General features: G+C 39.6%; 1 protein-coding gene across 4 annotated transcripts in view; it reads right to left on the bottom strand.

Moving 5' to 3' along the window:
• NAA35 (N-alpha-acetyltransferase 35, NatC auxiliary subunit) overlaps positions 1-9254 on the bottom strand; it is a 98967-nt gene extending 89713 nt beyond the window's left edge. The window contains exons 1-2 of one of the 4 annotated variants that reach the window (XM_078061536.1): positions 9233-9254; positions 8045-8173 (exon numbers count right to left, since the gene is read on the bottom strand). In XM_078061536.1, the coding sequence (XP_077917662.1) occupies positions 8045-8168 (124 nt within the window). In that variant the 5' untranslated portion in view covers positions 8169-8173; positions 9233-9254. Of the gene's footprint in view, positions 1-8044; positions 8174-8892; positions 9158-9232 lie in introns of those variants that run through there. The other 3 variants (XM_036097671.2, XM_078061534.1, XM_078061535.1) reach the window with 3 other exon arrangements.
• Between the last annotated feature and the right edge of the window lie 6243 nt (positions 9255-15497).

The following is a 15497-nucleotide window of genomic DNA, read 5'->3' as shown; positions in this document are numbered from 1 at the left end:
GGCCTGGGTGGCTCAGTCAATTAAGCAACCAACTCTTGATTTCGGCTCAGGTCATGATCTCAGAATCCTGGGATTTAGCTCCACCTCGGGCTCCGCACTCCATGCACAGTCCACTTGTCCCTCTCCCTCTGCTTTTCCTCATGCGTGCACGTGCGCATGCCCTCTTTCTCTCTCAAATAAATAAATAAATAAAATCTTAAAAGTAAAATAAAGAACATCAGTAATCCGATCACAGTAAACTGTAGGCAGGAAACTTTAAAATTTACTCAACTAAGCAGAGTGCAAGCACTCTCACTGCATGATCAACAACTGGACACAAAATCATGATCTTTTCTATAGCACTATAGACCTGAGTAGTTTGGGTCTTATCCAACTAGGCTGCAAGTCTCAAAAAATTTAGTGAGAAGGATGTTTTACATTTATCTTAGCAGAGCAATGACATCATCACACGTCATGGAGTCCTTGGAAAATTCCACAGTACTAATAAGGAGAGTCAAAAAGGCAAGTTAACATCTCAATATTATATGGAAATAGTTTTACCATGGAAATTATTTTGACCTTGCATACCCTTTGAAATCTTGATGATCCCAGGGATCACAGACACACCAAACTGCTGAACTACGTTAACACAATGATAAAAAATAGTTACTTCTACTTTTAAGTTAAAGCCTTAAGTAGGTGCAGTAGTACATAGCTTAAAACACTCAGAGCAAAGGAAAAAATCAGATACGAGGAAAAGCTGATGATTCAGATTTTTTTGACTACCTTAACAATAAACCGCCTTTTTCTTTTATCCTCACTCTCATATAAGGCATGAATAGATCTGTTGTGAGAGAAAATTTAACTAAATTTTGTGGGTCACAGAATTTCCTAACATCTTACTGGGCATCCTTCCTTTTGCCTTGGAAATGAATAATAAATCAGAACTTGTGGTGGAGTTTGGGTATGCAGCAGTAAGCACTTGAAGCATATGATCATTCTCCTGAGAAAAATTACCTTACAGGACAGAGAAAAACATGTACTTATGTGACAAGGCAAATACATTTTATCATCTTATAAGTGAACAGATCATGTGTAAACTGAAATTACAGATCTTTGAACAGATTTCCACCCATAACATTATAAACGATGGTTAAGTTCCCAGCTAGGGACCCTATGAACACCTACTGAATCAGTAGGTTGAATGATACAGTTGAAATCCAATACCACTGTAACAGTGATATTTAAACAAACCAATTGAGGTTTACCAGGGGGTAAAGATGGCTAACTGAACACATGCAACTACCTCTAATTCCCTCCTGAAATCTCATTAAAACAACCAGAGGAAGTGTGTGTGTGTGTGTGTGTGTGTGTTTTAAGAAAGCTATACACTCCAAAGAAGAAAACAGGTGCAGAAATAGTACAACAAAATTGGGGAAACTTGGAAATAAAAAGACAAATTAAGTAGTTTCTTAGCTAACTCAAGAAAACAAAATACTAAAATCAGGAGTGGAGAAAGCCAAAAACCAACCTGACTTACCACTTGCCTCTAAAAGTGCAGATAAAGGGAGGCTAAAACATGCAGGACTGAGCAGTCAGACAACACAGAACCCTGTCCTATTTACAGAGCAGGGTAACTGCCCCTCCCTAACCTCACATACTGAAGACTTTTTTTGAAGAGGGTAAAAACATCTCCAGAGACATAAGGTTATTGGAAGGCCAGGTACAGTACTGGAAGGAGGGGGCATTAAGTGAATATGTGAAAAACCCAGATCTCTTCCCCCACTTAACTGTTAAATCATAGGCAGTCAAGCCAGAGCTTCAACTTCAAGGCAAAAGACTAGATAAATTTTCTCTACTGAATATAATCTTTCCAAATAGAAAGCACTAAATAACTTATATCAGATGTTCTTCACCACAAAAGCCAAGTCAGATCACTTGACAGTGACAGTCAGTGTCAATAAGTCCCACTCAAAAATTCAGAGCTTCCAATTGGCTTTTTGGTTTCCCACCCTTAGACAGGCAACAAAGAATTCTTAGATATCTGAAGTAATGCCCAAATATGAAAGATATAAACTAAAGGAAACAAACTAAAAAAAGAAAAGGCGAGTTGGAGGAAAGATACTTTGTACAATAACATTCAAAAGAACTATTATCCTTACAGAGATAAAACAGTGCAACCCTGAAATAAAAACAGGACATTTTACTTTTTTATAAAAGGGAGGAGGAATATTCAGAGAAAAGAAATTTTAAAAATTAACATTACAGCAGAAAAGAAAAATACAGTAGGTTTGGAAGATAGTCTATTTAGGCTGCTACAACAAAAAAATACCTATAATATACCTACAAAATATACCTGGGCAGCCTATAAACAACAAACGTTTATTTCTCACAGTTCTAGAATCTGGGAAGTCCAAGATCAAGGCACCAGCAGGTATTTGGTGAGGGCCCACTTGCTAGACAGTCATCTTTCTGCGGTAACCTCAAACAGCAGAAGGGACTAATCCCATCCATGTGGGCTCCACTCTCATGATCTAAGCATCTCCCAAAGGTTCAGTATCCAAAAAACAGACAGTCCATAAGGAGAATACAAAAAAAACAAAAACAAAAACACTAACAAAAAAACCCAAAGAGGAAATAGAATAAAGTTTCCTAGAACTAAAGGATCAGACAAGGTGAAAGGACCTCAGAGTTGTTAATCAGGCAAACCACTGTGAAAGGTGTGTATATAGGGTCAAATAGAAGATCTTAAAAGGTTACATATGAAAGCTCAGTTATCAGAAAGTCATCAAACTTTTTAATAGCAACATCGGTGCAAAACCATCAATGGGTCATGCCCTCAAAATTATCAAAGGTATCCAGATATATTATATTACCAATAAAGTGGGAGGATAGAATAAAGACATTTTCAGACATCCAGATTATATCTCCCATGCACTCTACTCAGGAGGAGAATAAAGATGTCTAATTTTTATTAAAGTAAGAAACCCCAGGCTGATGACCTCAGGATTACATGATGTACAAAGGCAAGAAGTCCAAATTGGAGCAGTAAGTAAGAGGCTTGAGGAGAAGTTTCTTCAAAGAAATGAAAATGACAGGATGTCTGAGGTGTCTGAATATCTTAAGAAGATTTAGAAAAGGGGCAAGGAGTCTAAGGTAGAATTAATGATAACTACATAGATTTTGGGTAAAAATTTTTTGTGTAAGACAGAACTATGCAAGAACGAAAAAGTAATAAAAGCTTTACTCTTTGGCTCAGCTATGGATAATATTTGCATATCCAGAATGTAGCTGTAACTATATGGATAGAAGTCCATAGATGATGCCAAATTGTGAATGCAAGGAATCAAGAAGTGGCAATAAAAGCATGCTATCCAATTATGGATAGTGGAATAACCAGCTAAAAGAGGGAAAGTGGTGACTTCTGAGGACAGCTTTTCTGTTAACCAAAAACTACCAACATAAAGGAGGATACACAACACCTGCCTGATTAAAGAGAAAATCTGATAGGATGCATTCAACAATGCAGAAGAGAACTCAAAGTACAGCAAAGGTCCCATTCTCTTCCCACTGCTTGCTCTATGTTAACGCTAGTTGTTAGAGGCATTAAGACATCCATCCATACGTTCCTTTCCTGAAGAATCCAGGGTCAGAAAGGTTAAATGATAGTTGAATAGTATTGAAAATAATCTAAATAGAGTGAGCTACATAGCACTAATGACACTTTATGCAAAATAATTACTTCTTTGTGGGGGCTATCCTGTGTAGCATCCTTGGTGTGTACCCACTAGACACCAGTAGTAGCCGCCTCCTACTGCGACAACCAAAAATGTTGTAAGACATTGGTAAATGTTCCTTGAGGGGCAAAAATCAACCCTGGTGGAATCACTGATCTAAAGTGACCCACAATTACTAGTGCTGCCCACCCCACCCATGACCTACCACCGAAAACATTCTTGATAGGATATAACAAGGAAAACATAATTTCATTTCCAAAATCAAAATCACTTAAAAAAAAAAAAATGTAGGGGTGCCTGGGTGGCTTAGTCGTTAAGCATCTGCCTTCGGCTCAGGTCATGATCCCAGGGTCCTGGGATCTGGCCCCACATCGGGCTCCCTGCTCGGTGGGAAGCCTGCTTCTCCCTCTCCCACTCCCCCTGCTTGTGTTCCTGCTCTTGCTGTGTCTCTCTGTCAAATAAATAAATAAATCTTAAAAAAAAAATGTATTTTACAGGTTGCCCACATCTTTCACCAAGACAATTTCAATCCATCTTTTTCGTCTTGGAATAAAGTGCTAACAAACAGCAAATTCCTAGAACAATGATTCTCAAATTGGAGTTTATGAATTCAGCGGAGGAGTACATGAAAGTTTTATTAAGAATCTCTATCTTTTCTAAGATAATTGTTAAATGCTATTTAATCAGTTCGATAATTTTTAAAAAAGATTACAGATTACCAAATGGATAATAACATTATAATCAAGTATTGCTATAATTTCAATGCCCAATCTTGTGTTCATAATTATGTTGGTTTCAGGCAATCACCCAAAATGACAGCATTTAATGTAATGCAGTGGTTCTCAAACTTCTGAAGTACAAGATCCAGATACTCTCTAATTTGAAGAAATATGGCCTTAAAATATTCATTCATTCTTTAAACAAATATATATTAGGCACCTACAAATGTTCTAAATGAGAGAAGACAATACAGAAAGGAAAAGAAACAAGAAGCTTAAGAATCCTGGATTTTAAAGGAGGGAAGAGAAATCAATAAAAGTGGTTTTCCAAAAGTACTGGGCAAGAGTTAAAGAAACTGGATAGGTGAGGGGACCTTAAACCATAGGGCCTGTGAGAAAGACAGCTAAGAAGGAATGAGTGAAGCCATCAAAGACAGAAGGACATAGGATGACAGGATGGACCCATGTCCTTCTAGACTAAAGCTCAAAGAGAATGAAGTATTGATGGCCAACCCTGGATTACCTCTGGGTTCTAGACACCTAATGGTGTCATCATCCTAGGAGAGGTTGTTGGCTATCCAGAGAGAGTGTGGAAAAAGGGAATCTGGTAGGTAGAAGAAGGAGCAATGTGTATTTTATGATCATTTGTGTTTAAGTGAAATTTCTAACTTGTGGGTTTGTACTTCAGAAAGCATTTAACTTTAGACAACCAAATGAAATACAATCAAAGGCTTTTTATAGGAGTCAATGAGATGGTTTAATTAGGCAAAGTTTCCTAGAGAAGCAAAGCTCAAGAGGTGTTATTTAGATGAATGACATGTTACGTATCAGGCACAGTAACAGTAATGGCACCATATATTCAAAATAATTTCAGGGGAAAAAAAAAAGCCAAGGGCCTCAATGTCAGATATAATGTGGAGGGAATGTGTGCCATCTGCCTAACAGGAAATAAAAGAAGTGATGAAATTAGAATTTGGTCCAGAAGAATTTGAAGAGTCACTAAAAGAACAAGTAGAAATGTACATGAAAAACACTGTCATCACTATGCATATTTATTTATTATTTGGGTACCGAGAATCACAAAAGTCTAGCCAAATGCCACCATACTGTTACTAAAGAAGAATGACCACTGCAACAGTTCAAGGGTATAGCAATATTTATTTTAAATTTAGTCCTCGGAAAGTTGCTAGAACAGAAGTCTAAAACTAAATTGATGCTATGAATCTGATTATTTCAAGAAGAGAAAACAAATAATTAATACCACAGGCTCAAGAGCGGCCAACAGCCTTTCGTCCTAAATCTGTATGTACAGGAAGATCACTTCTACATTAACTTTTTAGTTTCAAGTATACCTCACATCTGTGCCACTTGAGACAATGCAAGAGCTAATTATGGAAGAGTTAATAGGATGGTTTGAGGTTGGCAACAAAATGACACGCTACCCCCTCTCAATCCCCACTGAAGCAGGGATTAAACCATACTGCCTATTCAAAGTTCGTTCCATGAAGAAGCAAAATTACTCACTCTTCCTCAAACATCAAACTCTCACTGAATTCTGGCTGTAATGGTTCATCTCAGTCTAGAGTAATTCCCTCACATTCACTTATAGAAACTTGACCACTCCTTTAAGGCCCAACTGAAGCCATATGAACTTCATAACACCTTTTCCATTTAGGTTCAGAATGACAGCTCTCTAATACAGATCACTTAAAAATCAGTGCAAGATGATGGGTATAATCCACTAATAGTTTAAGAGCTCTGGGCACAAAAATTACACTGTAACTTATACTTCTTTCTCTCTCCCTTGGATAGATGGATATGGGCAGTCCCCCAATTCCCAGTCTAATGTTCTTTCCACAATTTCACTTAGACATACTTTAACTGGACATGTATTTCAAAACAATAAAAGGGCAGATGCATGATTTATCATTTTGCTTATACTCAGCTGGCTCCCTTTCCACCTGCAGCTACTCCAAGTCTCTACTCCTCCTCTCAAGAGCACTATTTTAAACACTCCATCTCACCAGCACCAAAGACTTAACCCTGTTCAGTAAAAAAATAGAAGCCATCGAGGTGTGCATCCCTCCACCATTCCTCCCCATCCACTTAGAAATATACCTGTTTCAGGGACCTGGGTGGCTCAGTCAGTTGGGCATCTGCCTATGGCTCAGGTCATGATCTCAGGGTCCTGGGATCAAGTCCCACGTCAGGCTCCCTGCTCTGCGGGGAGTCTGCTTCTCCCTCTGCCCCTCCCCCCACTCATTCTCTCTCTCAAATAAATAAAATCTTAAAAATATATATATACCTGTTTCTTCCCCAATCCTAACCTCAGTTCTCCTCTCAGTAATTCCTCATTCTTTTCCCCAAGTTAATTTCTCTACCATGTTCTTGATCCCATCCTCTCTTCAAATTCAAGCTCTCACCCTACCATTTTTTTAAAAGATTTTATTTATTTATTTGAGAGGCAGAATGCGCAACATGCAAGAGAACACAAGTTGGGGGGCGGGGTGCACAGAGGGAGCCTGCAGCGGGGCTAAAGCCCAGGACCCCAGGATCATGACCTGAGCGGAAGGCAGATGCTTAACCAACTAAGCCACCCAGGCACCCCTCTCATTCTACCACTTGTTCCTTTCTCTTTCCAGTCTCTCCCTAAGGCTCATTCCCCTCAGACAACAAACACGCTCATTTCTCTAATCACTTATGCCTATGCAGTTTCTTAAACTATTACTATGTATCAGGCAATATTCTGTGTACTAGAGTTACAGACAAGATCTCTGCACTCACAGAGCTTATGTTCCAGTGGGTAAGGTTGACAATAAACAAGAAGTTAACTGAAAATGACAGTTTCTGACAGTAGATAAGTTTTATGATAAAAATAAAACAGAGTGATTCAACTGAGGTGGAGTTGGACAGAAGAGAACAGGGCTAAATCTACTTAGATTAGTTGTTTTGAGACATCCTCGCTGGGGAGGTAACATTTAACCGGCCAGGAAAGAGACAGCTATGTGAAGACCTGGAGGCAAAGCAGTTTAAAACACAGAAAAAGAAATATGCAGAGGTCCAAGGGGAAACTGCCCTGGTGTGCTTAATGACATAAAAAGGACGTTGTGACTAACATAATGAGCCTAGTGGGGCAGTGGTACAAAAATGAAGTCAGTGGTAGGCAGGCACCAGACCATACAGGCCATAGGGATGGAATATGGATTTTATTCTACATGGAACAGGAAGCTACTGGAGCCTCTTAAGCAGTGAATCATGTGATTTGATTATTTAAAAACCTCATATATACAATACTACTACCATCTTTAGGTCAATACAATTCATGTTTCCACAATGTGAAATTATTGCCATGTACTCTCTAATCTGTTACTTAAAGCTAGAAAAATTGAAGCATTTGCTTCAACATCACTATTTCATGCACTATCAAATACTGACTGGCTTTAAATGAAAGTTAAAATTAGAGGGTGGAGAATGAGTAAGTGTGGTCAACAAACTTGATAAACCACACTTACCTGTTGATTTCTTTTCATTTAGGCTACAAATCGCAATCAAGATTTTATTTTACCTTTTCCCAGATTTTCAATTTCTAGTCCAAAAATTCAAACTCACCTCGACAAGCTTCTTCAAAATCTTGGGTTATGTCCACCCAGCTTGTATTGCTTTTTTCCATCTTTTCTGGTATACTGAGCTCCCATCCTGAATCATCATCTTCTACAGAAGCTTTCATGACCATAATGCCTATAAAATTAACACTGGTGTAAAAGAGATTGTGGCTTTCAGGGCAAGAGTATTTGCAAGCCATGTGTGTTCGCTCAAGTACTGGACGCAAGTCTTACTAAACTGCCAGACCTGAGTTTGAGGATGGCACTGGGGAAAAAAAAAATCTTAATGCAATTAAATCTTACATCAACACTACTGCTGCTTATTTACTAATAGCCCAGCACCTACCAGGGCTTTAAGAGTTTGCCCACCATCGAAGAAAAAAAATCAGAAGCCACCCCACCACTGGTCCAAACAGAATCAACTCGAGCTTCCAACTTTCCACACTGGCCACAAATGACCAAGGCACTCACTCTTCAGAGTCCCCTCTCGCTGCCCGGGAGCCCATGAGGCAACTAAATTCAAGTCAGGGTGGTCCCTCACCTGCCTGGAGCTCTCTGGGCCGACCTCTCCCCGGCCCGACATGACCCCCGCAGAGCCTTGCACAGTGGGCACGAAGTGCGGGAGCGCCTGGCGGGGGACCTACCCGCCCGGCCCAGGGTGGCGGCGCACCTGAGGCGGGGACCCGCCCCACGTCCGCCCTACCCGGGTCAGCCCCGCCGCGGCCCCACAGGGCGCGGAAGCAAGGACAGAGCTGTCGTCGCGCGGGAGGCCGGGCACGCCCGGTGCCGGGTCGTAGCCCGGGCAAGGCCGGGGCCTCGGCGGGCAGCGGACACAGGGGAGCCTGCAGCTCCTACCTGAAGCACGGCGGGAGGGCCGGGGCCGCAGGGTGACCTAGTGTCCCCAGGGTCCGCCACACGCGCGGGGGGCTGCGGCTCTAGGACACGGGAGAGAGGGAGTTTCAATGGCTCTGCACGGGCGGTCCCTACCTACTTCTCCCGTGGCCACCCGCGCCGCCACGCACCGACCAGACCGCGGAAATAACGACGCCGCCTCAGCCGCCGCCGCCGCCCCCTCCCCTCTCAGCCCAGCCCGACCGGCCGCGTGCGCGCATGCGTACGCCCGGTGCGCGCGACCCCGCCCCCTCTCCCTCACTCCTGGGGACTTCGAGCGCCCCGGCCACACCCCCTCTCTCACCACCGCCATCGATGGCAGCCGTCTTCTCTTCTCGCGGGATTAGCGCCAATCGCGAGACCGGAAGCTACCTTCCTTCTCCAGCCTCAAGCAGAGTGCCGGGTAGTGGGCGGGTCCCCGTGAGGGGTGGAGCCAGGGGGGTCGCAGAGCCCGCCCCGCCCCGCGCGGCTCTCTGGGAAATTCTTAGAAAGGTGACGCTAAGGCGGAAAAAAAAAGCAGGGAAAGTACTTGTAGACCTTAGCAGTTGTGGCCATGCAAGAAGAGCCTGGCTGTGAGCTTCGTCGAGCTAGTGCTGCCTGACACAGGATTTATGTTTCCTAGAGAGCCTGGCGGTTTCCTGAGGGAAAATAGAAACAAAATATCTGCAGAGTCAAGCAAGCCATTTTCTTTCAGACTTGTAAATGTTTTAAGTTTTTCTTAAAAATTTATTAATAAAATGATCAATTTTAAAGTGGGATTGTGTAAGTAGACTGACAGGAGTAAGAAACCACCTTTACCACTATATTCCCATTAAAATGGCCAAAATTTAAAAGACGACACCAAATGTTGACAAGGACTTGGAGCAACTGGACCTCTCATATGTTACTGATGAGAATGCAGAACAGTACAATCACTTGAACAGAAAATTAATCAAACACTTACCACTTGATCTAGCAATTCCACTCCCAGGTATTTTCTTAGGAATATTAAAATGTGTCCTCTTGTACTTACTTTTCATAGCTTCATTTTTAATAATCCAAAATTGGAGGGGCGCCTGGGTGGCTCAGTCACTTAACCATCTGCCTTCAGCTCAGGTCATGATATCAGGGTCTTGGATCAAGCCCCAAGCCCCACTCCCTGCTCAGTGGGGAGTCTGCTTCTTGCTACCCCCCCCCCATGCTTATGTTCTGTCTCTGTCTCAAATAAATAAATTTTTAAAAAAATCTTAATAATCCCAAACTGGAAACAACCCAAATGTTCATCAACTGGTGAATGGATAAACAATCTGTGGCATATCCATACAATGTAATAATTACCAACAAACAAGGATGAACTACTTGACCTGCAAAAACATGAATCTCAAAAAACATTATGTTGAGCAAAGGAAATTAAGAGTATATGCAAAAGAATATGATTCCATTTATATGAAACTCTAAAAAAGAAAAATGTAATCATAGTGACAAAACAGAGCAGTGACTGCCTGCCTGCCAAGGAAGGACTAACTAGAATAGGGCTAAATGATCTGAGATGATAGAAATGTTCTGTATCTTGATTATGATAGCAATTATATGGGTGCATACATTTGTAAAAATTCATTGAAATATACACTTATGATGTGTGCATTTTATCACCTGCAAATCAAACCTCAATACAGTTGCTTATTTATTTAGTTATTTGAGAGAAAGAGAAAGAGTGCCCAAGAAAAAGAGCATGAGCTGGGGGGGGCGGAGCGGTGCAGAGGGAGAGGACAAGCAGACTCCCTGCTGAGCAGGGAGCCCGAGGAGGAGGGGGCTTGATCCCAGGGCCCTGGGATCATGACCTGAGCCAAAGGCAGACATTTAACCTACCAAGCCACCCAGGTGCCCCTATAGTTGCTTTTTAAAAAGTAAAAAATATATCTTTATGTCTCTTACAGAATAATAGGTTTTATAAGGGTAGGAGCTTTGCCAATTTTGATCAAATCTGTATCTACTTCACTTAGGGTGGTGGTTGGCATATGGTAGGTTCTCACTAAATGCACTGAGGATAAAAATGTAGGGAAGATTTACAATAAAAGAAATCTATATTGTTTCTCCAAAACCATTTGATGAGCTTTGCAGAAGCCATAAGAAATCTAGAAAAGGATGAACTGACTGCAACTGAGTTATTCAGTATTGTGTGTTGATCGTGACAAAAACTGATACAGTGAGAAAAACAAAACAAAACAATACAAAACAAAAACACCAGAACAAGGCAGCCAAGTGAAACAGGATTTGCTTAATTTCTTTACTAAAATTTTAATTTATCTGAAATTCAATTTATTTTTACAAATTCTAATTACCTCTCCACTTTAAAAACCATTTTCCCTGAAAGAGAGGTTTAAATTTATGATGACATCCCATATGCTTCACAGTGTTAAAAAATGATGGGCATTTTAGATATCAGATAGGCTACATGATGAATAAATAAATGCAAAGGAACTGATTGACAAATTGTTGGTCTACTTAAACATGCCTATAGATATAGAGGAGATGGACATTTTGGCAGCTGGAAAAGAATTCCTATGAGACTAAATCTTGACTCATAAAATCCTAAGTATTCCATGCCTAAACACTAATGTTGAGAGGAAATTTACCTTGATGTCATCATTTTGTACTAATACCAGGAACCAGTGTAACATGGGTTTGATAAAAGCAGAGCTACCAAAGTGAACTTTACGTCTGACTGTATTCAGTTTCACCACTACATAAAAGAAATTGAAAACCTGCAGGCAGTTCAGAGAAATGCTTTCAAAAAAGCAAATAGAGTAAAAGCGTCCTACTGTACCACATGACAGAAAAAAAATGGCATTTTTTACTAAGTATAGGCAATACCAGTTTAGTCAGTTCTATTGTATTTAATTATCCTTTTTCAAAAGTCTTACATTTATGCATCTTAAGAATACACAGAATAGCCAAGATATGAAAGCAACTCAAGTACCCATCTACAAATGAATGGATAAAGAAGATGTGATACACACACAAATATATGCATATACACAATGGAATATTACTCACCCATTAAAAAAGAATGAGACCTTATCATTTGCGACAACATGGATGGATCTAGAGAGTGTTATGCTAAGGGAAATAAGTCAGACAGACAAATACCATGTGATTTCACTTACATGTGGAATCTAAAAAACAAAACAAACCAATAAACCAACAAAAAGCAGAAACAGACCCATAAATATAGAACAAACTGACAATTACCAGAGGGGAGAGGGTGGGGGGATGGGCAAAATGGGAGAAGGGCAGTGGGAGATACAGGCTTCCAGTTATGGAATGAATAAGTCATGGCAATAAAAGGTATAGCATAGGGAATACAGTCAGTGGTACTGTAATAGTCTTGTAGGGGTGCCAGAGGGTAGCATAATATACAGACTTGCCGAATCACTCTGCTACACACCTGAAATTAATGTAACATTGTGTGTCAACTATACCTCAATAAAAAGAGAGGAAAAAAAGTACATAGTAATCCAATAAAAAGATATTTAAAAAAAAGTTAAAATAAACTTCTGTATTAAGGGATAATGTATAATTATCCTCTGTATAATGTTTATAATGTGTGAATATTATAAATATATTTTTCTCATTCATTTTTAATTAGTTGTTCCTATCAATCACTACTAATTACCACTATTAACAAGTTCTATAGTTTTGTTTAAATAACAGCATTTAAGTAACAGAAAATTAGGGGCACCTGAGGGGCTCAGTCGGCTAACCATCTGATTCTTGGTTTCAGCTCAGGTCATGATCTCAGGGTCCTGGGACCGAGCCCCACTTCGGGCTCCTTGATCAGTGGGGAGTCTACTTCTCCCTCTCCCTTTGTCTGCGTGCTCTCTCTTATTCTCCCTCAAATAAATAAATAAATAAATGAATAAAATCTTTTTAAAAAGTAACAGAAAATTAAATACAGAACATTTTCAAATAAACATCCATTTTTCATAATTTCATGTTAAAGTATTAACACATGTGTATATATCGTATATCACTTTTTTCCTGATATGGCTGTGTCCTAGATTGATAGCCCAAAAAGACAGTCCTCGTACTTCACCGAGTGAATGTACCATAATTTATTCGACCAGTTCTCTGTTGATGGACATTTAGGTTGTTTCCAAGGTTTTGCCATTATAAATAGTGCTACCACGAATGGCTCTGTGTCTATGCCCTTTCACAGTTTTGCCAGTGTATCTTTGGGCTAAATTCCTACAAACAGAATTTGGGGTCTAAGGATACATACATATGTAATTCTAACATTGCCAAATTCCCCTCTACTGAGTGTGTTCCTTTTTTTTTTTTTTTTTTAGTTTTTTCCTTTTTTAATGTCCACCAGCAACATGAAAGAGTACTCACTTTCCCATTGCCTCATCAATACAGTATTTGGTCAAACTTTTAGAATTTTGCCAAACTGCGAAGTAATAAAAATGGTATCTCAGTATAGTTTTAATCTGCGTTCTCTTATCATGAGTGAGGTAGAATTTTTTTTATCTTTTTAAGTGAATTTTACATCTTTTTCTGTGATCTGTCTACTCTTATCTCTAACCTATTTTTCTGTAGGATTACTGGTTATTTCTTTTCTACTTTTAAGAAGTTCTCTATATTAACTCTTTATGATTTAAGTTGCAATTTTTTAGCCAGTGCATCATTTGTCTTTTTACTTTGTTTTTGGTTGTTTTTTATACTTGCTACATGAAAGTATTTTTAATCAAATTTGTCAACAAAGATGTCATTTAGTACTGTGGGTATTTTGGAGATCCCATAAGAAGATGGCGTCAGGAGGGAAGCAGGCTCAAAATTGAGTCCTGAGGAAACCAAACATTTAGAGATCAGGTAGAGGAAGGAGACCTAGTGAAGGGCTCTGAGAATAAAGACCAAAGCTAGAAAAAAACCAGGAGAGTGGTTCGCTGAATCTAAGAGAGATGTCAACTCTCAATTATCCCTTTAATAACACATATATAACGTAAATTATAGCATTGTTTTCTTTGTAAAAAATCTTTTCACAATTCCTTTTTATGAGTGATTTTCAAACAATTCCTTCACACTTTATCAAGTGAATTTTTTTACTTAAAAAATATTAACCAAAAAAATTAACTACATATGTAGATTTCTTACATTCCCTTTGAGTTGTCTAATCCATAGATATTGAAACTCTTAAACTCCTATCAAAAGGGACGTGAGAGGGGCGCCTGGGTGGCTCAGTCGTTAAGCATCTACCTTCGGCTCAGCTCATGATCCCAGGGTCCTCAGATCGAGCCCCGCATAGGGCTCCCTGCTCGGCGGGAAGCCTGCTTCTCCCTCTCCCACTCCCCCTGCTTGTGTTCCCTCTCTCGCCGTGTCTCTCTCTGTCAAATAAATAAATAAAATCTTTAAAAAAAAAAAAGGGACATGAGCACAGCAGACATCAATTAATTGCAGTCAAAATATGAAATTAATGAATTGGAAGAGAAATTCAAAGAATCAAGAAATACTAAAAAAAAAAAACCTTATGAATTAGATAAACTTTAGATACTAATAAAATACACTGAAAAGAATCTGAAACTATTGAGCAAACTTGAACACTGACTGGATATTTGATAACCCAGAAATTAATATTTTAAAGTAGTATAATGACATTGTAGTAATCTTTTTAAAAAACAACAATCTTTATTTTTTAAGAGATCCATACTGAAATATTTATAAGCAAAAAGATATGGTGCCTAGTATTTGTTTCAAAATCATCGATGGGTTGGAGGTAAATGGATAGAATAATATGCATCGATAATTGTGGAAGATGGTGATGGATATAGGAGTTCATTGTATTATTCTATTTTTGTATGGTTAGTTTTTCATAATAAAACTTTCCTTTAATAAAGAAATTAAGAGCCAAATGTTTGCCCCTAATGGCTTTCTTTAGCTCATCAAAGAAGAAAATGATCGTTACTCTACTATATTACCATAGTCCCAGTGTGGGAGGGCTGACAGTACTGACTCCATCTTTGGCCCTCCATCTTGTTCATGTTCATGTTCACTTCTCTTGCGGTTACATCCCAGGCCCCTTGGAGATTAATATACATTCCTTAGAAATGCCCACCGAAGTGAGGAATGTGGGGAGGCTTACTTTGGCTTCCTAGGACTCTGTTAGAGAGAACACAGTCTTTCCCCTTCCTGATGCACAGCTAGTGCCACATGATTAAAGGTGAGCTGTCAGGTACTTCTGAACACTTTGATCTCACTCTAAGGCCCTCTGTCTGTCCCCTCCCTCTATAAAATCTGTGGACTAAGGTCTGGACTTCTTGGAGAATAATTATGCCATTGCCATGGATCATCCCCAGCCCTAAACCCCCTGTTAGTAAGTTACCCTGAATAGATCTCCTGTAAACTGAATGGAGTCACCTGCTTCGTTTTCCAATCTCAAAAGCGCCTCCTCGGTTTGGGGAATACTTTACTCTCCCTCCCCCACCTTCTAACACCCAGCCTTTTAAATAACATGAAACACCACAACAAGTAAGTTGCTACAAAATAAAACATGTTGATGTGGAAGGCAAAGTAAAATTGGGAAATTTAAAATT

Source organism: Halichoerus grypus, chromosome 14 (genome assembly GCF_964656455.1).
Source record: "Halichoerus grypus chromosome 14, mHalGry1.hap1.1, whole genome shotgun sequence".
Classification (NCBI taxonomy): Eukaryota; Metazoa; Chordata; class Mammalia; order Carnivora; family Phocidae; genus Halichoerus; species Halichoerus grypus.
This window is presented reverse-complemented; position numbering and strand designations above follow the sequence as displayed.